At 36.6% G+C, this 24,163-nt stretch overlaps 2 protein-coding genes across 6 annotated transcripts in view; one reads left to right on the forward strand and one right to left on the reverse strand.

Annotated features, from left to right (window-relative positions):
- The window catches only part of prrg3 (proline rich and Gla domain 3), a 303,812-nt gene that overhangs the window by 188,085 nt on the left and 91,564 nt on the right, over positions 1 to 24,163 (reverse strand). The window lies entirely within an intron of this gene.
- amot (angiomotin) overlaps positions 1 to 24,163 on the forward strand; it is a 69,815-nt gene that overhangs the window by 6,341 nt on the left and 39,311 nt on the right. The window contains exon 1 of one of the 5 annotated variants that reach the window (XM_087301747.1): positions 13,225 to 13,463. The exons of the other annotated variants lie outside the window; for them this stretch is intronic. Within the exon in view, the coding sequence (XP_087157873.1) occupies positions 13,418 to 13,463 (46 nt within the window). The 5' untranslated portion in view covers positions 13,225 to 13,417. Of the gene's footprint in view, positions 1 to 13,224; positions 13,464 to 24,163 lie in introns of those variants that run through there. 5 annotated transcript variants of the gene reach the window in all.

The raw sequence follows: 24,163 nt of genomic DNA on the forward strand, positions 1-24,163 counted from the left end.
ACCGTGACTTGAAAATTAGTTTCAAACTGGATGTTCGAATTTGCTTGAAATAACGCAAAAACAACCAATTTACACTTTTTAGTGAAATATAGGTGTCCTAATAGTGTTTTTAGCAGCGTGGGACACATATACGACTGTCAACAGCTCAAAAAATGTGTTTTGGTGTTTCGTGACCCTTTAAAGACCACTATAAGATGTTTTGTGCAGTATCTTAAACTCATCATTAGTCATATGTTCTTTCTTTCCCTTATTTAATTATTTGGCTGCCGCATGTACTTGTGCACGGTCAGAACTCCGCCTTTGCTTTCACTCCACCCCAAAGCCCCAACTGGCCTGCTTTGGTCCAAGGTATTTGCCGGGCCAACCGCTGGCCCCAAGGAAGCCCTGCTTTAGCCCGCTCAGGCCTTGAAAGAGCCAAGGCCCAGGCTCGCACTGACACGCTCGCTTTAGTTGCAATAGTGGAAACACGGCTATTGAGGTCTTAGAGATATTTTAAGTAAGGTCTTAAGATATCTTTTTCTCCTCAACCTCAGCCAGTCAGTTCTGAAAGCATGCATGAACTGGCCTACAAAGACATTTTAGAAAGATATTAAAGTAGTGCCGACATTGGATATATTTGACCAAGATCCTGCTGCTTTGCATCCCCCCACATCTGTCGTACATGACCGTAACTCTGTTAATTGTCACTTCGGTCATAAATTTAGGATTTTATAGATGTAATTTTTTTCCTCTGACAAAATGGGAATGGAGGCTTGTCTGTATGTGTGTTTTTTTCAACTAAGGGAAAGAAACTGGTGCAGAGCTTCAGTGGCAAAGTTGAAGCATCTCCAGCACATGCTTTTCATTAAAACTTTGGATGGAGGAGTGAGTGGGGGTTGAGCGGGAGTCGAGGGGAGCAGCGCTGCGTTTCCAAATACTTGGGCCTGTATCAGGGACTTGTGGAGGGAAAAAACCACATTATAGAGACCTTGTTGAAGTACGGAGGAAGAGAAGAAATAGAGGGAGTTATTCGGTGACTCATGTTGGATTTTTCTGCTATAATGGCATGCAGGTTTACAGGGCCTCTGTTGCAGCTCTTTATTATTCATTTATAGTTGGACTAAAGATAAAAAGTTAATGTTAGGATAACCGTTATTCCTTAGTTGTCACTAAAAGCTGGTCTGTAAGGAATAATGAAGTCAAGATAATACACCATTGTTTGGAAGTTAATGTGGAGAAAAATGGCTAAATGAATAAATTGTGCTCTTACAAAAGTTACTGTGATATCAGGTTGTACCATAATTGTATTAGAGACAAATACTGTGGTACTTTCATATCGATAAATGTCACAAAATCTAGTAGCAATATTGCGGGGTCACATTATATCATAATATCAAGTTATATTTTGAATAGGCATGGGCCGGTTTAAAATTCTGATGGTATGATAATAACCTTGGATAAAAAATATCAAGGCAATACTTTTGATTAGATATGAATACAGGGAACAGCGTATTAGTGAGGATCACCATGTTCAATGTTAAGTGAAAGAAGAAAAGGACAGAACTGGCTCTTCCTGCAGATGAAAGTAACCATGAGAATAATGCAGATTGCACATTTGATAAGAGCAGTGATGGAGACACTTCAGGTACATTAGCTTAGAGGCAGATAAGACAGGCGTAGTATAGTATATAGCATAATATTTAAACATTGTTAGCTACATTATTCTGATGCATCTGGATATTTTAGACTTATTTATTTGTTATAATATTTACTGGAGAAACTATACCTACAGTATGTTGTATACATAATACAATATAATAATTATAATAAATAACTACTCAATAAAACAACTTTTATAATATGTTATAATTATTAAATTATGTAGATTTACATTTTATAAAAGATTGACTTTAAATATTTAAACATAAAATTAATAAATATCACAGATCTATTTTGTTTCTTTCAGAATAAAAGTTGATTAGTTGTTTTTCCTCCCCAAAATTAGAGACATTTCACCCTTTCGAGCGGCTCTTCAGGGTGGCAACAGTCATGGTCACCGTATTGAAGTGTCCTTAAAACTGTCCACTTTGAAGAGCCCTCAATAATTAAGGATTTTGAAGGGTATAACTGATAGACACTTCAGGCTATAATCCTTTGAGCAGGGAAGTTGTTTTGATTTAGAATTTTCTCAGCAGAGAATTTGTACTTTATTCAGGTACAATGACTTCACATGGCACTCCATGATGCTTAAAAGAGAACTTTTATATTTTATATACTTTTATATATAACATTAATGTCTGGAACGATTATTATTTTTATTATTATTAATATTATTACTAGTCAGGAGGGCACCCTCATTTTTGTCACCGCTAATGGCTTATTGCCTGTTACAATTAATGTAACACAACTGAAAAACTGCTACAATGCCTCATTGTGCAGCTTTTGGTCTTAATTGTTAGACAAACATCACCCAAAGGAGATTCCTCAGTGCTTTTCTAGTTGTAAGAAGAAGAGAAAAGTAAAGAATGAGAAGATGCCTGTTGACCTTAAGGGTTTTTGTAAAGCACAGCTATTGAAAGAGTGCACAACTGGTGATCAGACCTATGAAAATGTATGATTTTAAAAAGGAGGCGTGGCAACTAAACTTTGCAGGACACCCTTGTCTTAGAGAGTCTAAATGCACTGAAATATCAAGTGAATTTTGTAGTGGGAAATGGCAGAATGAGAAGATGCCAATATTTGTCAGTCGCTAAAGGAGAAAGTTCAAGCTTATTTATGGAGAGACCTGGTGATGGGTCAGCAATTGTAGTTTTCTCCAGTTATGATTGATGCAGCCGTGAAGATGGAAGTTTGCAAGCTTTGGCATGTTTATTTTTTTTCCGACGTTAACATGGATTTCACTTAATGTCCCAAAGCATTTGGAACAAACTATTAACATAAGTGAAAACTAACTCCTCTTTGACTGAAAATTACAACCAAAAGCAGCACAATGTGGCATTGTATTAGTATTTTTTTTTTTATACGCAAACTTTCAATCTCAATCTCTCAGCAGCACCAAGATTAGAGAGGGAGCAGATTTAACCTGTCAGTGGTGCACATGGATAGTAGGAGTGAAATGGTGGATTTCATTTTTTTACTTGAACACTCTAAAAGGAACAGTGTCATGTAAAATGCTTAACATTTTAGTTTTTTTCATTGTCTGTTAAATTAGAATAAGAAGTCATTCTGTTGCTGAGGGCCATTACAGTTTAAAAGAAAGAATGGTATTACTTTTGGGGCAGAAGGAAAATTTTATTAGAGACATTCCCATGTTTAACTCTTCTTTAAAAAGCCCAGAAAGATAAAGTGCTCTGATAAACAGTGTCAGCTTTGCACATCAGTTTGCAGTTATTTGCATTGTTTAATTTTCCCATGTGGGCAGTAGGGTGGAATCTGTGCAAATATGCAAATATAATGAATTCTGATAAATAAAATTATTCTTAAAAGTCACATTATTTCAATTGCTGTGAAGAAAAGGTGTGTTTCAATCTAGCCTCTGCAAGTATTTTTATGTTAAATATAATATGTGCAATATATATTATTATAAAATTAATAATGTTTGGGAACATTGATACAGCCATAATCTTCTTATGATACAAACACAGATAAAATAGCTCTGATCATTTAAATATTTGTACTAATCATACTGCACATTTTCATTAACTTAACAATAAATTATTTCTGCTGCCCAGTGTGAAAGCTATTTTTCAGCTTAACTGGATCAAAAATTCATCAAAAAGCTGTGTGTGAAATTGAAACTTTGGACACTGAACCTTTAGCAGTTGTTCAATTAACAATATTTTTTTTCTTATGTTCCTGCTCTCAGCAGTTTCTACTCTTTGCTGATGGTAAAAAATGAACAACTGTAGTGACCTTTAATTAGCATTTTGCACTTTAAAAATGTATTTTTGTTTATTCAATTAAGATATTTTTCAGGGTCTTAATATTTATTCTTTAATTCTTTTTATATATTCTTATGTAAAAGTTCACATTTATGCAACCAATTGTTAATAAACTGGTTGTTTTTTTCCATACTTACTGTTGCTGACTTGTTCTCAGTTCGATCTAGCCGTTCATACATTCGAGTCGACTCAACAAAATAGGTAAAAATAAAGTATTCATAATTTGTGCTGATATCAGATTTATATCGGTATCGGTATCGGACTGATGGCTGCAATATCGGTATCGTATCGGAAGTTAAAATGTTTTATCGGGACATCCCTACTTTTTATGTTGTGTTGTGGTAAATACAATAACCGACAATGCCAGTGGTTCATCTATTTGGCATCACACAATGCACACCAAAAAAAAAAAAAAGGACTATCGCCCATATAATCCAAAATAATGAGCATTTTTTAAATTGCCATAATTCTTCCATTGGGTTTCTACTGTATATTTCAGCATGAGACATCATCAATGTCGTATTAAGTCATTCAATACCCAGGTTTTCCTTTAAGACAATACTGTAAAAAAGTAGTAGCCAATGTGACATAGTGTAAGAATATTTTAACGATAAAAAACATTTTAATAGAATGTTATACTTTAAAAGAGTGTGTATTTTTAAATGATATTAGAGAACGTTTTAATCCAGGAACTATTTTCCTCATGGAGGAATTTTAGATTATTTGTCAATAATCAAGCTAAAGGATTGTACACTACCTGACAAAATTCTTGTCATCGATCCCAGTTTAAAGAGCAACAAATAATTATTTGACTTCTAGTTAAAGATTTGGAAAAGGGGTAGAAGGTAGATTTTTCTGATGAATCATCTGTTGAACTGTGTCCCAATTATCACATACTGCAGAGGACCCCACATAGACCCAAGATTCTCATATAATCAGTCAAGTTGATGAAGGTAAAATCATGGTTGGGGTTACATTTTAGTATGGTGGTGTGCGAGAGATCTGCAGAGTGGATGGCAACATCCCCAGCCTGACGTATCAAGTCATTTGTGCTGCCATTACATTACAAACCATCGAAGCAGGGTTGTACTCCTTCCAGGCCCGAATTAAGAACTCAGAGGCCCCTGGGCACATTGTCTTGTAAGGCCCCCTACCCAGCCGCACCCCTAAAGTTGAATTAAAAAATAAGAATAATATAATAATTTTTAAATAAAATGAATCTATAATTTGTCGCTCACATATTAAAATAAATGATATACAGTACATATATATTTATAGTCTACAAAGATTTAACATATTTTTCAAAGCATTGAAAAAAAATTCTAATAAAACATACACAAAACATACAATACAAAAAATAATGTTTTTTTTTTAAGTACACATGTTCAAGTTCACATTTTTTTATTTATTCATTTATTTTTTTTTTAAGGGTATTTTTAATGTATAACTTTTACAAACATGTAAAGCATATTATTGGCATGGCATATAACATAAAATTCCTCTCTAATCCAGATCTATGAATCTAAGTCTTTAATAATACACACACTTATTAATGATTTACTGTCTCTCTCCTCCTCTCCCTGTATTTTCTCTACTCTCCTCGTGATGAAACGTAGGCAAACATCATAGATCAACTTGATTATAAACCTAAAAGTATCTGAAATCACACACACTAGACCTCTTTTCCTCTCCAGTCTCTCTCTTCTTCAGGGCCTTTCTCGCTCTCTTTCTCCGTCTCTCTCCCCTTTTTCTGTTTGTCTCTCTGACATGATGAATCCTATCCGCGCTGTGCTGCCATTAGCGTCCTCTACCTGGTTAATGCTAGCTTACTCATCTAACATTACCGTAATGTCTTCTTCTATACCCTCATTCTCCTGATCGTGGGTCTGTTTAAAGAAGGTGTGTATGGAACATGCCTCAAAGATGTCTCCTCTCCTCTTTCTCTCGCGTTTCTCTCCATCTATGAAAGGTTCTTCACACAGAGCTATGAGGTTGGAGAATACGGGTGAAGTAGGGCTAGTTGCGGCAAATGATAATGACGAACAGAAAGGGTTCGAAGGGTTACAGAGTAATTCGAAAGATTGTAGATACTAATCAATTCTATTAAGATGTTGGTAACATTTAACACCAGGTGGAAAATAACTGTTATATAATCACTATTTAGATGCTGTTACACATATCAAAAGGCTAAACATTATTAAATAGCCTTCCCATAAGGCACTTGTGACTTTATATCACATTGGCATATTTTTTTTTTTTTACAAAATGTTTCCTTCCTATTAAAAACAAATACATTTCCAATCTGATATGTAATGGGGAAAGTATATAGCAGGAGTTCAGCAGATGGTTGATTCGAACCGGTTTGCTGATCAACTGCGTCAAAAGATGATGCAGTGCGCTTTACGAGGTACGCCACTCATGCTTTAATCTGCTTTGCTCTTTACTCATGTTGTCTCTGTCAATTAGGCATTGATGGGCGTACCCCGTGAATAGCTTAGTCCAACTAGGTGCGCTATTTGCAATTAGCCTAAAAAGACACTCCGAAATTGGCTTTTTTTTCCCTCGCAGGAGCCCCAAGTGCACACGGGCCCCTGGGCCTGTGGCTATAAGGCACATTTGGTTAATCTGGCCCTGGCTCCTTCTCATACTTTAGCTTCCGCATTAAAGTTCCTAAAAGCGAACAAGCTCAAGGTGCCCCAGGATTGGCCAGCCCAGTCACCAGGTATGAACATTATTGAGCATGTTTGGGGTAAGATGGAGAAGGCATTGAAAATGAATCCCGATAATCTTGATAAACTCTGGGAGTCCTGCATGAACACTTTTATTGCCATTCCAGATTACCTTATAAATAAGTTATTTGAGGTTTTTGCCCTTCATATAAGCTACTTCCGATACAAAATGATCAACTAGAAGGCAAGTTACCATTTGTTGTTCCTAAAACTTGATTAGGTGACAAGAGTTTTGTCATGTAGTGTATATGACTCTTTTCAATTTTGTTATTTGAAACCAATATGATTGCATGTTATATATTTTATTTTTAGTATATGTTTTAGCCATAAATATAGTCAATGATACTGGTATGGGATCAAAACATAAATAAATAAATAAACAGTTCGACATGATACTGCGTGCAATAAAAAAAAAGTATAGCATTTTGGAAGCAATTTCTGTTCTAAAACCTCCTAAATATTGAATTGCCAGCGCACTGAAGTGTTGTGGCCTTGAGTGCCTTCCTCTGGTTTCTCTCAGTGCTGACTTCCCATCAGGCCCCTCACATGTTTAAAAGAGCGTAATCCCTTGAAATGAATCACGGCTGAATTCCAAGAAAGCAGCACAATCGAGGGAGGAGGTGAATTAATGCGGCGAAGACATATTGCGTCGAACATGGAAACAGAGGTAGAGAGATGGAGCAGATGTGTCAGAGTTTCTTAGCCTACTGCTTTCCAGTGCTGCAGTGTGTGAATCTCTCCGAGCTGGGAGTAATGGACACAGGAGTAGGCTGAGCTTGACGCTTTCTCCACGGTCGAAGCGCCAGACCTTTCCAGAATGGAATGTTGCGTTTCCTGCTCGGTTCCTGCCATGTGTTTCTCAATTCCCCCTTCTGCCTTAATCTCCCTGTCTGCATGTGTCTTTGTTCTCAGGACGTTCCTTTTGTCGCTGTGTCTTATTCACCCATTGGATGCGTACTAGAAGACTAATTAAATGTTTGTGAGAATAAGTTTGTTGTGGTTAGAAGTGTAAATTATTTTTTAAATCCCCATGAGAGTTTTTAGTCCTTGTCTTTTCATTTTCATGGCATTTTGTTTGCTAGCAGTGTAGTTGTAAACATTTGAATGTACAGTTTTTCTTTTCCAGGAAACTGAAAGCAAAATAACTGATGACTCATTCTGCATTATCAGGCTTCCAATCATATGATCTCTAGAAAGAGGTCGCCCCTTCCTCTAAATATCACCTGCAACTAGGGCTGGGCGATTTGGTTTTTTATAAAGTTTGACCGATTCACGATTTCGATTTTTAAACATTTTTTTAATTGTGTTTCTAGTCTTCTCAAAACATTACAACAACATGACTGAAGTAACATTCTCTTTATAAGTAATTTGAAAAACCATCTGGTTAAGGAACATTGTATTTTTAATGGCCATGTCATACAAAAATCGGTCAAGGTGTAAATAAATGTAAACAAATTCACGAGTTAAATAGCGTTACTGAAGATTTGAATAAGAAATATTTGTGTAAATATTGCACTTGCAAGAATACAGAGGTATTTTTTGCAAGTTTTTCTGAGCCAAGGAAAGATTGGCTGTCAGCTCGGCTTTGACTTTGTCTTCTGATTGAATGACAGGTTGTAATGCTGCTGCCTTTTTCTTAAAAAGATGCAGTGAAAGTAAAGGACTGAACATGGAAACTGTAAAGCCTAATTTAACCCAATGTGTGAAGTTGTGGACGTATAGCAGGAGCAAATACAAGTACCAGATGTGTGTCTAATATAAAATAATATATTTAATCTATTTTTCTTTTTCCCCCTTTTAAATACCGATCACATAACAGAGCTATGAGGTTGGAGAATACGGGTGAAGTAGGGCTAGTTGCGGCAAATGATAATGACGAACAGAAAGGGTTCGAAGGGTTACAGAGTAATTCGAAAGATTGTAGATACTAATCAATTCTATTAAGATGTTGGTAACATTTAACACCAGGTGGAAAATAACTGTTATATAATCACTATTTAGATGCTGTTACACATATGAAAAGGCTAAACATTATTAAATAGCCTACCCATGAGGCACTTGTGACTTTATATCACATTGGCATATTTTTTTTTTTTACAAAATGTTTCCTTCCTATTAAAACAAATACATTTCCAATCTGATATGTAATGATGAGAGAATATAGCAGGAGTTCAGCAGATGGTTGATTCAAACCGGTTTGCTGATCAACTGCGTCAAAAGATGATGCGCATTTTATGCGCTTTGCTTCTCTCTCTGTATAATCCTGCCGGATCTGTGTGGTTTTCAACTAGGTCCTCTAGATGATGTCATGGGGGCGGGTACTTTCATTTTCAGTGCTACAGGCCCTCACCTCTGCTCGTGTTCAAACCAAAAGATCGGCACGGGTTTTTCACATGGCAGGGTTTTAAGTCCTTACATATTGAGATCGAATTTGATGAGGGAATATGTCTTGACAATCCACACAGACGTGACTCAGACTAATGCAACAAGTAAAATCCTACATGTCTTCACGCTTTAACAGGTAACCAGAAGCGCCGCGACTCGGCGCGCACATGACAGTTTAAACTATCACACACCAAACGCGCACATTCGCATGATATTTAACATGTAACTAATCAGATGGCGCTCTGTGGCGCGGCTAAAATATAATCTGCGTCGTGAATCGTGGCTGGGCGGCGCCGGTGTGTGTATAGAAACCTGTTTAGAATTCTGAAATGCATGGCGCTGCGTGGTGCTGTGCGTCGCCGTGTGGGGCTTCTGGTGTGCTTCCTGAGAGTGAACCAAAGCGCATTGGTGCCATTATAATGTAATAAATATATTTTTTTTTAAAAATTGCAATTCTCGATTTAATATAAAATTAAATCGTCGTCAAAACATAAATTCGAATTAATCGGAAAAATCGTCCAGCCCTACCTGCAACTGACAAAAAGGCTTGCAGTAAAATAGAAGTGTTTTTAAAGATGCAGATAAAAATGCAGCGCTTTTTTGGAAATTTGATATTTTTTAAGTTTATTTGACAAGTTATTCAGGCAGCCCTCTAAGAACAACAGTTTGTATAAATATATATTTACATTTCAGCATCATTAGGATAGTTTATAGTGATAGATATTTATTGTGAATAGTAAAATATTGATTCTGCTGCTTCAACTCAGAATTTGTGTGAATGCCTTACAATTCTCTCCGGAATCTATTCTGAGCTTTGTTTTTTTTTCACCAGATGGCGCTGTATGCTTTACAAATATCCACACTCTGTCAAACCTTACACAAAAAATGTAAAATCGCGTAAAACAATCATGAATAAAATACATGATTTAATGAAAGTATTTAGACAAACAGCATAAGTGTTAATAGTGAGCTGTGTTTACTTAATCCTGTGGAATAAAAGCTTTATAGCAGTGGGCCCCAACATTTTATCACCGCGGACTGCTCAACGCATGACAATTATTCCAGAGGGTGGGGTTGTGTACTTGGATTGCTTGGTGACCATCATTTTCTCAGAGGATGACAAGCTGACAAAACATTGCTGCAACTCTAATACAAGTTTACGAAGAAAATGAAAAAGTGTTGAAACACACTCGTTTCAGCAGGGTGTTTTCACAACTCTACTTTGCAAAAAGTCAGAAAAGTGGGCGTGTCCAGCTCTGTTTAGGGGGGAGTGTCGGAGGACCTAAAGTGGGATGGTGTGGGAGTGTCTATTTGGGCACACGCGAGTTTCAGACACACACACACACAAACACACGGGAGAAAGTGACTGTGTTTACATGGACATCTGTAGTCGAATTATTTGCCAAATTATTAAATGGTGGACTTTAACTGCAGTTTGGCTCTTTCATTCAGGGAATTCATTCATGGCCCTCGCGACAAACGAGATATTTGATTCGAGGAACTGCTCTAAGCGTGTATTTTTCATGCAATGTTTGATACCGCACGGCGAATGAGAGAAAAAAACCCTCAGCATTTCCCGGAAACTTAGATGCACTCGGCAGGTTGCGTCAGAAAGCCGCGTGTGTTATTCCGGTCACAAAATGCGGTGAAAATCCTACATGAGGTTAAAGTTTGGTTGTGGTGCTAACATGTTTACACTCGGTGCAATAGTTTGTTGGATACGAACAAACTGAATACACAAAGAGCACTGGTCGCTCACTTACCAAATCTGTAGAGACAGGACAATCACCAGCAACTAGAGCTGCGTCTTTATTAAGAGGAGACTACAAGCGAATCCGGATCTCAGCGTTTGCAGATGAGAACAGCTCTCAGGTAAACAATAATCCTCCTTAGACACGTAAGTTAAGTTATTGTTGTTGAGCGTCGCGTACACTGTTAATCTACACGTGACTCCAGCTGCGCTCTCACAGAGAGAAAATGAAAACAAAACTTAACTGCAGCAAACTATAAAAGCAACACTTCATGGTTGTTTTGCCAACACAACGTGGCTTCTCTGTCGTCTAAACACTATGACAGTAATGAATATTAATGAAGTTATGACAGTAATGAATATTAATGAAGTTGCACAATAGAGCGCGCTGATTGGTTTGAACCAAGCCTTACTCATGCATTAATGCATCACACTGTAAGACGTAATAAGACACACTCTGGCACAGACGTCCAGTCTGCACGCTGGAATACACGCTATTATGTCATGACGCAGCTTCAAAAATTTGTTTCAAACCGGAAGTACGAATTTGCTTGAAATAACGCAAAAACAACCAATTTACACTTTTTAGCGAAATATAGGTGTCCTAATAGTGTTTTTAGCAGTGTGGGACACATATACGACTGTCAACAGCTCAAAAAATGTGTTTTGGTGTTTCGTGACCCTTTAACATTATAGCAGACGCTGTAAAAAGCTCATTCCTAGCCACTAGAGTTTACCGACAGGGTATTCCAGTGTCATCGAGTGTCATAATATTTAGGGACTGCTTTACAGGAGTTATTATTAGGGATAATATATACAGCGAAATTTAGTAGTTTTTTTTTAGCGTTTTATTTTTTTATATAAAAGCATGACGGTAAAACATGAATGCGGTTATGAATATATTAAAACGTGTTTGTTGTTAAAATTTATAATAATGGCAAAAAAATACTAATTTGTGGCTCTCCTTCCGCGTGCAGCAATCCTGCCGTTGTAGCTGGTGCATTCTGGGAAATTTTCTTACCCCTTGGTTTTGAGTGTGGTCCTGAAAAATTTTCGTTTGAAGGGGTATTTTCCCCTTAGCCCTACGCCTTCAAGCTAAAGCGAATTGAGATACCCCTACCAGTTCGCGGGAATGCGCAAAATGAGAGGTAAGGGTAAGGACTAAGGGGTGGAATTGGGATTGAGCCTTGGTCTACCGAAATGTGTATATTCCATACAAAGCTGGAACGAAGCTGATCGGTCAGTTCTTATCACGTGACTCACTGTGCTCTTGCGGCATTCTGAAAAATTAAGATGTTTTCAGATGGGTGTGCCTGGAAGGCGCAAGCCCCTCACTCCTAATATGCTTGTTCAAGTTGCGCGCCTACATTGGAAATATCAAGCTTAATGCGGAAAACACGTAATATGTGAACGGCCGCTGTCATTTGCGATCTCTAGCTGTTGATCTTCTTGCACAGACATGCTGGATTTAACTGATTTGTTGACAAATGGGTTGCAGATCCATTTCTTGGCAGTTTGTGGGTCCTTCACTGAGGGTTACATTTTGGCATTCAAGTGACTAAGGTGTAACTGAGTGAATATGGTAATTTTTCAAATTAATAGAATTTTTAAAATAAAAGATGGAAAACGATCATTAAAATGGAAATAATTAATCATTTCTTTTGCGGCTCAGTACCAATTGATCCACGGACTGGTACTGGTCCACGGCCCAGGGGTTGGGGACCACTGACTTGAATTACATGAGGAAAGCACAAGAACTCTTCTACATGCTCACTAACATAAAATGTACGATTTTAAATGAATTTTAAATCAATGATATCACTATTTGTACAAAACCAAGAGAACAATAGATACAACAACGGGTTTCAATGATTTAAAAAATGAAACTTAATAAAACAATATATACAACAAAATAAAACATCAAATCGTTGTGCAGTGTATGTTGGCCATTATGGCCAGTCCAGTGGTTGGTGATGTCACTTTGTAAAGAAACGTTTCACCATTCAAACAAATTCACATTTACACAGAGACGATAGTGGTTTCATTTTCAAAGCACTTTCAAAATGACACATTTTTGGGCACTCAATTCTGTTGTCACGTGAATTAATGCCCAGAACATAATGTATTTATTTATTTATTTTCCTGTAGACTATACTGTAGATTGTCTTTTTTTTCCTTCCATAAACTTTTGGTCCTCTTTATTGCATTCTTGTGGTCGCGTCTTCATCAACATCTCTTTCTCTATCTCTTCTACCACACAGAAACTTTCTTCTGTGCTAGCTCCTCCTTCTCGCATAACAATATTGTCAGTGTTATCATGTCCTACATAAAGCATAAAAGGACTTTTTGACATGCACAGACTCTCTGGAGTTCGTTAAACCTCTGGAAACCTTCCCCTAATGCTCCCCTGTTATGTAAACAGTGATTGCGAAAGTTTTTTGGTCTTTCAGCCTTAACTGACGTCTTCTAAGGTCATCCCGCGGATCTTTCCCGCTTTTACACTTTTATGTCAGGAAGCTGTTGTGGTGAAACTTTAGCCTTTGCGGAATGCTGTTCTGCCACTTGTCAGCATTAGACGGTTTACCGTTGTAGCCTGCGGCAATATTCATCAGCTTGGGAAGTAAGACAAGAAAATGCAATGGAAAATCCTGCTTGCTTCTGCCACAGCTCTACCAAAAGGTAAAGTCTGTGGAAACATGCAAATGGACCAATGACTTAACACCCCTTTTTAGGTCAAAATCTGTTTATTTCATTGATGTCATTGATTGAGCTTCTGCATTTTTTTCTGCTCTGTAGTCTGCATAAGTAAAAAAATGCCAGGGTGATACATGTTTCCAGTGATGTTACATGTAGATAATTAATATTCTTTTAACATTTATTTAAGGTTTACAGTGCAAATCCAATTGGATCCACTTGTTTGATAAAGAAAGCAAGTCTCTCATATAATCTATCTACAAAAAAACTGAAAATATTACTTTACAAACTGTTGTAAATTAATAATTTGCGCATAATTTAGACTCAATCATGGGCCAAAATATTCTGGAAATTTGCAGCCTACTCATGATGAGTGGTGGTTTCTTTGGGATGCCATATGTGAGCTGTCAATCCAAACTGGTTCATAAGCCTTCGGAAGTTGTGTATGCAGCTGTACACTACCTGACAAAAGTCTTGTCGTCTATCCAAGTTTTAGCAACAACAAATAAAATCTTGACTTTTAGGTGATCATTTGGTATCAGAAGTTGCTTATATGAAAGGCATAGGCCTCAGGATTATGCTTTTTTACCTAAATAAAATATGATCATTCCTTAATTTTTAATTATTTGATTAGGACAGTAAGGTCTGATTTTGCTTAGACAAAAGTTTTGCCATTTTTTCTTTTTATACCTAATCGCCACTTTATTAGGTACACTTGTCCAATTGCTTGTTAACGCAAACTTCTAATCTGCCAGTCACATAGCAGCAACTCAGTTCATTTAGGCATGTAGACATGGTCAAGGCGATCTGCTGAAGTTCAAACCGAGCATCAGAATTAGGAAGGAAAAGTGATTTAAGTTACTTTAAATGTGACATGGTTGTTGGTGCCAGACGGGCTGGTCTGAGTATTTCAGAAACTGCTGATCTACTGGGATTTTCACACACGACCATCTCTAGGGTTAACAGAGGATGGGCTGAAAAAGAGAAAATATCTAGTGAGTGGCAGTTCTGTGGGCGCAAATGTTTTGTTGATGCAAGAGTTCAGAGGAGAATGGTCAGACTGGATCGAGCTGATAGAAAGGCAACAGCAGCTCAAATAACCACTTGTTACAACCGAGATATGCAGAAGAGCATCTCTGAACACACAACAGGTCCAACCTTGAGATGAATGGGCTACAGCAGCAGAAGTACACACGGAGTGCCACTCCTGTCAGCTAAGAACAGGAATCTGAGGGTGCTTTCACACCTACACTTTTGTTCCGGAACGTATCTCGTTTGCCCAGTTAGCGCGGTTCGTTTGGCATATGTGAACAGGGCAATATCGATGTGTTCCGCGCCAAAGTAATCGCTCCGAGATCGCTTTAATGAGGTGGTCTCGGCTCAATTGAAACGAACCCTGGAGCGGTTCGATTGCAGTGAGAAAGCGATCCGATCCGAGCGCAATTAAATTACTGTGTTTTATGGATATGTAATAGGCTTACGGCTATATGAAGAGAGAATTATGAGTATGGCGGGAAGTTTCGCGAGTCTCCAGATGCCCGCAAACGAGTGATGATCTCCCGCTAATCTTGCGTCTCCCTCCCGGTCCTCAAATAGGCATCGTCGCGCACCCTTCTCACCCCTCCCCACCACGTCTCTCCTCAGACACGTCGCACACTCACCCTGTCAATCACCACCAAACCACCACCTCTCCTGGCGGCAAAAAAACCCTGACATTCTGACCAATGTAAGGAGAGTTTACTCGCACGTGACTTGTTTTAGCTCTTTTGGTCCGATTAGAAACTTTGCAATGTGAAAGCGAACCGCTCCAAGAGCAAAGAGCAACAATGTAACATTTGTAATCTCTGTTTCGGAACAACTGAATCGATTCACAGGTGTGAAAGCACCCTGAGACTACAATTCGCTTAGGCTCACCAAAGTTAGACAATAAAAGATTGGAAAAACGTTGCCTGGTCTGATGAGTCTCAGTTTCTGCTACAATGTTCGGATGGTCGGGTCAGAATTTGGCATCAACACCATGAAAGCATGAATCCATCCTGCCTTGTATCAGTGATTCAGACTGGTGGTGGTGGTGTAATGTAGGGGATATTTTCTTGGCACACTTCGAGCACATTAGTACCAATTGAGCATTGTGTCAATGCCACAGCCATTATTATTGCTGATCATGTCCATCCCTTTATGACCACAGTGTACCCAGCATCTGTTGGCTACTTCCAGCAGGATAACGCACAATGTCATAAAGCATAAATCATCTCAGATTGGCTTCTTAAACATGAAAATGAGGTACTGTACTCAAATGGCCTCCACAGTCACCTGAACTCAATCCAATAGAGCACTTTTGGGATGTGGTGGAACGGGAGATTCACCTAATGGATGTGCAGCCGACAAATCTGCAGCAACTGCATGATGCTAACATGACAATATGGACCAAAATCTCTGAGGAATATTTCCAGTACATTGTTGAATCTATACCACTAAGGATTAAAGCCGTTCTGAAGGCAAATGGGGGTCCAACCTGGTACTAGTAATAGTTACATGTTGTGTTACCAATAGGCAAAGAAAAAAAGTAAAACAGGAAATTAAATCATAAAGACATAGACCCTGAATAAGAATCCTAAGAAATGTAAGATAATTTGACACTTTTAAGACAAGAAAAAGTTAATAGTCTGACAATACTGTATTATCATAAAAAAAAAAAGAAAAAAGGAAAGAACAAAAACACTTGTTGGACAAGCTCTTGATTGTTGCGTTGGGTCAAATTACCCAACATCGGTACTTATTGTTTATTTTTCAGACGTCTATATGCCTATATCTGATCTATTTGCTGATTGCTTCTATTGTGTCAGCTTCTAGTCTTATGACTAAAAAAGAAAAGAAGTGTAAAAGGAGAAGTGTTTTGAAAGATTAGATGTGAGGGAATTAGTCACTCTGTACACGAAACTACTGGGTAATTTTGGAAACCGTTTTGAAGAACAGCAAGCGTGTCCTAATGTAATGTAAAATTAATCGTTTCTTTTTTTGGTATAGTGGAAAAAAACAATTTAACATGAGTCCTCGATCAGATATTAACCTATCACCATACCGAGAATCTGGAGTGTCTCACCATAATGAGGGCAGGAATGGACTGTTCTGTCTGTCAGTGGCTGTTTGACCGAGTGCCAGTGTGACCCCATACTCCAATCTTCTCTGGGCCACATTCCTTATGTATTACCCGAGTAAACAGTGTCTGCGTGGGGGCCCTGGGAAGCTTGTGCATGAAACGTAAATATTTAGACAATGTCAGCGTCCATTCAGAATGTCTTGGACCCTCAGAAACCCCAGCATACAGTTAGTAAAAATGCGTCGTAAATTTTAGTTTGATTTTAAATTTGACATACTGGGATTATAAATATTGCTTTACTTATTAATGTATAACTTGAGGATTTTCCCAGTTATATAAGCACAACATTTATTTTCAAGGAAGTCAGGTTGTATTAAATGAAAATATTTGCTTGACTTTATCGCCCCATTATTGCACACCAGAGGGGATATTTTTGTATGGCTGACATGTTTATTGAAGCCTGCCATATAGCATTGCTAGTGGATAAAGCTGCAATTTTATTAATATTATTAATTGGTTGCACTTTTTTTGCCTTTACACTAAGCTGTTGCCCAGTACCCAATGTTGCTCTTGGCTCTGTTCAGTTGTTCTTGAGCAGTCACGGCGGCAGCAGTTAGGATTATGAGGAAGGAATAATAACTGCTGGCTGTGTTACGGCAAGCCAGGTGTTTTAGTTTCTTATCTGAGGACTTGCGGTTTGCCACCTGTTTATACATTACTCAACTCTTTCTCAGCAGGTGGATCCTTTGCTCTTGTTGGCTTGACATTTTTTAGGGATTTGTCTGTTGACAAAATGTTTGGGTTATTGATGGGTCATGAACTGATACAGTACAAACCTTTTTAATGCATTTAAGGCATGCTTAGTGGCCACTTTATTTTACACCTGGCTGCAATGTAAAAAATATCCATAATTAATTTTATACAAAGTTTTACTTATTTTGTGATTCATGTATTTTTTTTGCTTTGTTTTGTTTATTTATGCTTCTGAATTGCATTATGGGACTTTTATCTTGCTTCCTTGCTTATTTTAATCTTGAAAAAGTGATTTTTTAAACATTTTCATTGGCTTAAAGTGATATAATGTCTGGGTTGGTGTTGTATATTATGCTAAAAAAACTTGTACTAAACTAACATTATATTTTCTGGTATTTTATAGACCTAGTTCTCTCTATATTATTTCAAACTATTAAAATGTCAATAAAAGTCTGGTAAACCGTAGAGTTGAATTTTCAACATCAAAAGTCAACAGATCACAGATACAGTGCTCAGCATAATTTACACCCCATTTTGAAAATGAATTTTTATCTGTTTCTTAGTGAATATTGGCAATGTATTTAGGTGCATTTAAACAAAACAGATTTATTTTATTTCATTTATTTTAGTCACTAAACATATTTAGAAATTGGAAGATAATACAATTCAAGCAAAATATTGCAAAAAAAATTTGCAAACTACAAACATTTACCTTAACTTTTTAATAATTTTTGCTTCTTGATTTTTTTTCTGTTTTTTTTATTTGTATTCAGCAGTTTTCTATAACAAATAAATTTGGGTGTACTAGTTTTTAGACTGTTATCTTAAGTTATTTTGTTAGATAAGCTCCAGATTTGGCTTCAGTACTGACTAATCTTATGTATATGCACCAGTATAATGTTGTATAGCTTCCTATTAAAAATATGAATTTAAAAGATAGATTTTGTGAGGGGTATACTTATGTATGCTGAGCACTGTATTTATTCCAGTTTAGTAGTACTAGCGAAGGATATCCTATTGCTTTAAGAACTGCATTAATTTTATTAAAAGAAATTCAATGATAAGCTTGAAACATTCCTCAGAGATTTTTGTATGTTGACTTGAGACCATCACACAGTTTTTGCAGATTAGTTTGCAAATGTCAGGTTATACTGCATCTCATGGGCGTTCTGTTGGATTGTGATTTGGTGACTGTGTAAAAATTTGAATATAGTAAACCATATAACGACTATTCTTTGCATTTTTTTTATTCACCATCGATATCGTAATATGCCCATCTGCAATAGTTTCATGCATGTGCAATGTCTTGCTGAGATTATAGTTGATCAGCTACTGTAGATCAGAACACATAAGATTTGTGGAGTCATTGCAAACTAACTATAACAGAGTGAAAGTTTATTATTTGCGTGTGTTTTTAAGACTTAAGCATGTCAAGTAGGGCTGGGCGATATGGCAAAAATGCAATCTTGATAATTATTTTCCATATTGGACTATATTGATATTGTTAAGACTTCCAGATTTAAAACAGTACCCAACAATTACTGAAGCCACAAAAATTAGAGGGTCCATTAAATGGAATAACATATTTTCAGAGAATAAATTACTTCATTTTTTTATTTATTTTTTGTGCTAATACATCTCTAATGTCTCTAAGCACACTTTTAGATTCCCATTGCTGCACATTTCTGCTGTGTGATTGGCTCTTAGATCAATATAGAGTAAGAAAGTCCAGAGCTTTGCTATTCACATAAATTTTATCGCGATTCGATATAACATCAATTATTGGCCCAGCCCTAATTTCAAGTGATTTTGAAACATTTAGGCACAAGTAATTACATGTTTTTGGGGTTTAGGGTCAAAGATTATTTGCATTTATTGAAGACTATACAGTAGGGATGTAACAGTATCAGAATTTCACTGTACGATAATACCTCGGTATGAATGGCACGGTACGGTATTTATTGAATAATTTACAGAAAAAAACAAAACTAATGAAAAGACTTGAAAAAGTGCCAAAAGTGTTTATTTACCTTAGCACTGAACATATCAATGACATACAAATTAGCCATCTATCTGTAAGTTTCGAAACAGGAACTTAAATTTTTCAATTTTAATAACAAAAAACTATTAAACCATATAAAACAAAGTTTCAATTTAGTATTGTTGAAAACTCATCACATTCAACATTTAATCACTCACTCACTTAGATAAAGATGGGGTTTTTAAGGAAAATGATCATATAACTATAATCTGGTAAAAGCTGGGATGCATGTCCCCTGCAACAGAGAAAAAAACCCCTCTCATTTGGGACTGAGGTTTCTGGGACAGAGAGATATGATTTAGCCAAGGTTGACCGCAGTGGGTAACGTTGTGCATTGTCTTTCCACCACTTGAGAGGGCAAGCCATGAGTGAGATAGAGGACTCTTTGCGGTACAAGTCAATGTCTGCATCAATCTAACAAGTGTGCTGTGTTCTGCAGTCCCCATGACTGTTTTTAGTCATATTCCCCGACTTATATTTCACCACAGTCTGGCAGTGCCTGCATACTGTTTTTTTCTTTGTCTGTCACCTTTTCTCTTTTTTCGTATCTTTTTAGAAAGAAACTGAATTGCTTCCACACATCCGATTTAAAACCCGCTTTAGGTTCGATCATTTCCAGCTCTTTTTCTTCCCTGCTACTAACAACACACTCCATTTCCGAATTACTGGATCTGTAGTGACAACAGACTGCAAAGGATGATGGCCACACCTAGGCTGATGGGAATTGTAGTTCCCGTTACCTCCCGTTCGCTTTATTTGCCTAAGCAAACTTTTCTCACAAATATATTTTTATCGAGTCATGCGCCTACGGTAATATTGAACAAAAATTACTATTGCGGTATGACTGTATTTACAATATTGTTACATCCCTACTATACAGTGTTATTTAGCATATGACCATCCAAGTTTTGTCTTAACTACTGTACGACTACTCATTTCATCTTTGCTCTTTTGAAATTATCTATGCTTTCTATTTGTTCATGATTATTAACGCAGATGTACTTTCCAACAATATCATCGCAATCTAAAATGATCAGTTCTTTCCTAATAATACTAGCTATTTAGTTCATCTCATAAAATTGAATGTACATTGCAGAAGAACAAAATATTCCAATATAATTTGTTTTCCAAATATAATGGCGATTAAATTCTAGCCATAGAGTTTTTGTGTCAAAATTCTATTAATGTAAATATTTGCATGTCACACGATTTGTACATTTCCCACATCTCAATTTAATTTGTGTAGATTGTATCTAGTATCATGTAAAGATCGCCGCAAAGACGACATAATTTGACTGTTGTAGAAATGTACAGAAAAGTGCTGTCAGGAACTCCTTGTGAAAATTGAATTTGAAATTGTGCAACAACATTCAACAAATATTCTGACAAACTCCCCACCAAAAGCACTAAAGAACCACTAAACCAAAGTTCAATTGATCCCCTTTCCTTCATGGAATGTGTTCACAAACGGACCATCAAAATGAAGTGTGACTGAAGCTAAATATAAATCTCAGTCACATATGTTAAGACTTCTATTAAATTCACTCACTTTTGTGATTAAGTACAGCTGCATTTACATCAGAACCAAATTCAGAAGTGAATGTGAAACTCAGAAGTGAATGTGAATCAGAGTTCACATATACTCTGTCCCACACTATTCTTTTTAGGCAGACTCCACAGTTCATCAAATAAAACAATATATAAATCACAAATTACTTTTCCAACTGTGAAATTAGTCAGAATTCAGATATGCACCGCACACCCAGTCTCGGATAATTATCACTACTCATTTTGATGCTGAAGTTTGGAGTATTAAGAGCAACAGGCAGGTTTGAAGGTGTGTAGATGACTGGCGTTGGTCCAGCGCACCTCTCCTTACAGCCACACCTGATGGAATGCATTAGCTAGTTCAGTGCTCGAGTGTGTGTATGGCTGCAGTATTGTTGAGCGTGTGAACGGAGGAGTACGACTCAAGACAAGTGCTCAAGAGTTTTCTCACCCAAGACGTCTTTGGTGGAAAGAAGTATCTGTGAGTTATGTTTATGTTGGCTGTATTTTTCATAGCTTTCAGTTCAGTTTCTTGTTGTAGTTGCGGTATGAGTGGGATGCCAAGTTAAATTTTACTCAATGTTTGAACTTTATTGAAGGTTATGTTCAGTCAAGACAAAGCATTTGGTGTATGCACTGTGTTTATAGTAAATGTGTACTCATGAAGTTAAGAGGATAGAAAAGCAGATTTTTGTAGTTCCTGGAATTGCACTGAGAAAAAAATGCTTTTCATACTTAGTTGTTGTCTTGTTGTAATCTAATATCTACAACTTCTTAAATCTAAAAGCATTTTTAAGCAAGCAAGAAATACAGTCTTGATTTCAGAAATAATATGTCAAAATTAAGTGAGTTTTGCTTTAAACAAGCAAAAAATCGGTCAATAAGGTAAGTAAATAGTCTTATTTTCACTTTTATTTAACCACTTAAACTCTGCTGCTATTTGGGGATGTCCGCCTGGATTTTGCCTTCCCAAATCCACATAAAGAGGTGTAAATCCAAAGAATTGGTATAATTTTAAAGAAAACCCTTTGAATTTTCATAAAACACTATTGAAAGTGTTTAAAATAACTGTATATGTCATCTGTGTTATAATAAACACCTAAAAAAAGAGGTGCTTTTTGTATTTTTTTTTTATAAACTCAAATTTGAAAGTGTACCTTTTAGGTTCTGTGTGGTCTAGCGTGCTGTAATTAATTTAAGTGGTTCCTGCACATGTCTGTAATCATAGGAAAGAAGAAAAATGTCTCTACCATAATCTATGCAAAAGTTATTGCATTCCAACTGATGAGAGTTGCTGTACAAGCCACAGGGAGCGATCATTGTTTACATATTTCACTATTCTTTTGTTTGATCAAACATAATTCACTGTGTTTGGAGCACATCAGACATATAAAAGGTTTACTTATGCACATCACCTCAAAAACAGAGGAGAATAACCCTGAAGGGCACAGCATAAGGTAAGAGATGACAGCTGTCTGTGCTATCTGGGGCTGCTTATTGATCATGAATGTATTGTTTACATTTCTGCGCCATGGAAACACCACAATTCATTCAACAACTGTTTGGCATATGAATATAATTCAGTAAAAAGAATGCTAGAACTGTATGAGCACCGGAAAGAGCTTTCATTTGAGCTACAACTTGTACATGTGTCATATAAAAAAATATGAAAATGAACCAATGTAAAATACCTAGCTCGGGTATCCAAAATACTGTATATTTCAGTGTAAATAACTTTTATACAGTAAAATAAAAACCAAAGTGATGCATATGTGCATAAAATATAGATTCTACACTTTAAAACGACACCACTTACGGGGGTCTGGTGCAATGCTAGCCCTTTAAATCTGAAAGCGAAAGTCGATGACGTCACGGACCCGGTACTGGGTCCGCATTGGCGGATTATTTAGCAAGTCTGAAGGAAATGTAAATGTTTACGTTATTTCTGAAAGCAAGACAATATGTTTTACTTCAATTTTAAATATTGGGCTAGAAACAAGACAAAAAAAACATGTTTTTTTTTTCAGCATGTACTTTGAGATACAGCACTCCATACAGTACCTTTGTCAGCACTCAGATTGTAAGCACATAATGTCACTGATACAGCCTTGGCAGGACTGTGAGGTCAGAATCTTTGGAAACTTTCAATGGGGGTCCTATCTGTGGACTTTTAGCCATGTCAGATTCCACAAATACACGTCTGGCCACTCCACTCGTGGAATAAACTGTTTATCTGAAACAGTCAAGGAACTTGAAGTTGAAGCGTCAGCTTGAGTGTGAGGCATCTGTAGCCTTCTGTTTTTGTCGAGGCCGGGGGTCTATCAGAGAAGCCTCTAGTTCAGTGTATGATTCAGACTTATTCATAGCAACTTGATGCTTTGTGTTTGCGTGATTCAGGAGTTGTTGGTAGTGAGTACTCTTTTAATAATGTGTTGTCTTTAATCAGGTGTCTAGTTTTTTTTGTCTAAATTCTGTTTACGAATAGTATTTAATAACAATATTTTCATCCACACAATTCTCAGCATTATGCAAAATACAAATCAGTACAACTTGACGTGAGATGTTGCTTAGATTTGTGCATACACATCTCTGTAAACACTTTTGAGACTGCTTGAAACTAACTTTGTTCCCCTTGTTTACCTTTAATGGGCACGTGTTTTAAGTAAAATGTCTACTGTAAACTTCTGATGACATAAAAAAAGCAGAATAAAAAACAAAGACGACAAAAAACAACTAATAGGACAAATACCCTATATGAAAGTTTTTAACTTAAGAAGGGTTGAAAAATCAATATTTGGTGGAAAAAAAACAAACAGATTTTTCAGTCATAACAAATAGGGGAAAATGTTTATTCTCACCAATTGTAATTTTCTATGGAAAAAGATAAAACTTTTTAAAATATAAATCCTTTATTGAATAATACAATTATTAACATTTTGCTCAAACACATTTCTAGAGAAATTGAGAAATTGCTGTATATGCGTGTATTCATAAATGTTGTCATTTAGAAAAAATGAAAAAAAAATTGTAATTACACTTTTGAAGACTAGTTAATATCTTTCATTTCTTAAATAAAACACAAATGCACATAATACTCAAAACACGATAGACTCTTAGAGCTATATACAAATATATATGAGCAATTCCAGCGTTTATATGTGACTTTTGCAGTAAAAACTCAAAACTTAAATTCATAGAGAAAGTCTATGTTAACATTATATTGAAACATTTGTTTATATCTTC

Source organism: Danio rerio, chromosome 21, assembly GCF_052040795.2.
Source record: "Danio rerio strain M-AB ecotype USA chromosome 21, GRCz13ab, whole genome shotgun sequence".
Lineage (NCBI taxonomy): Eukaryota > Metazoa > Chordata > Actinopteri > Cypriniformes > Danionidae > Danio > Danio rerio.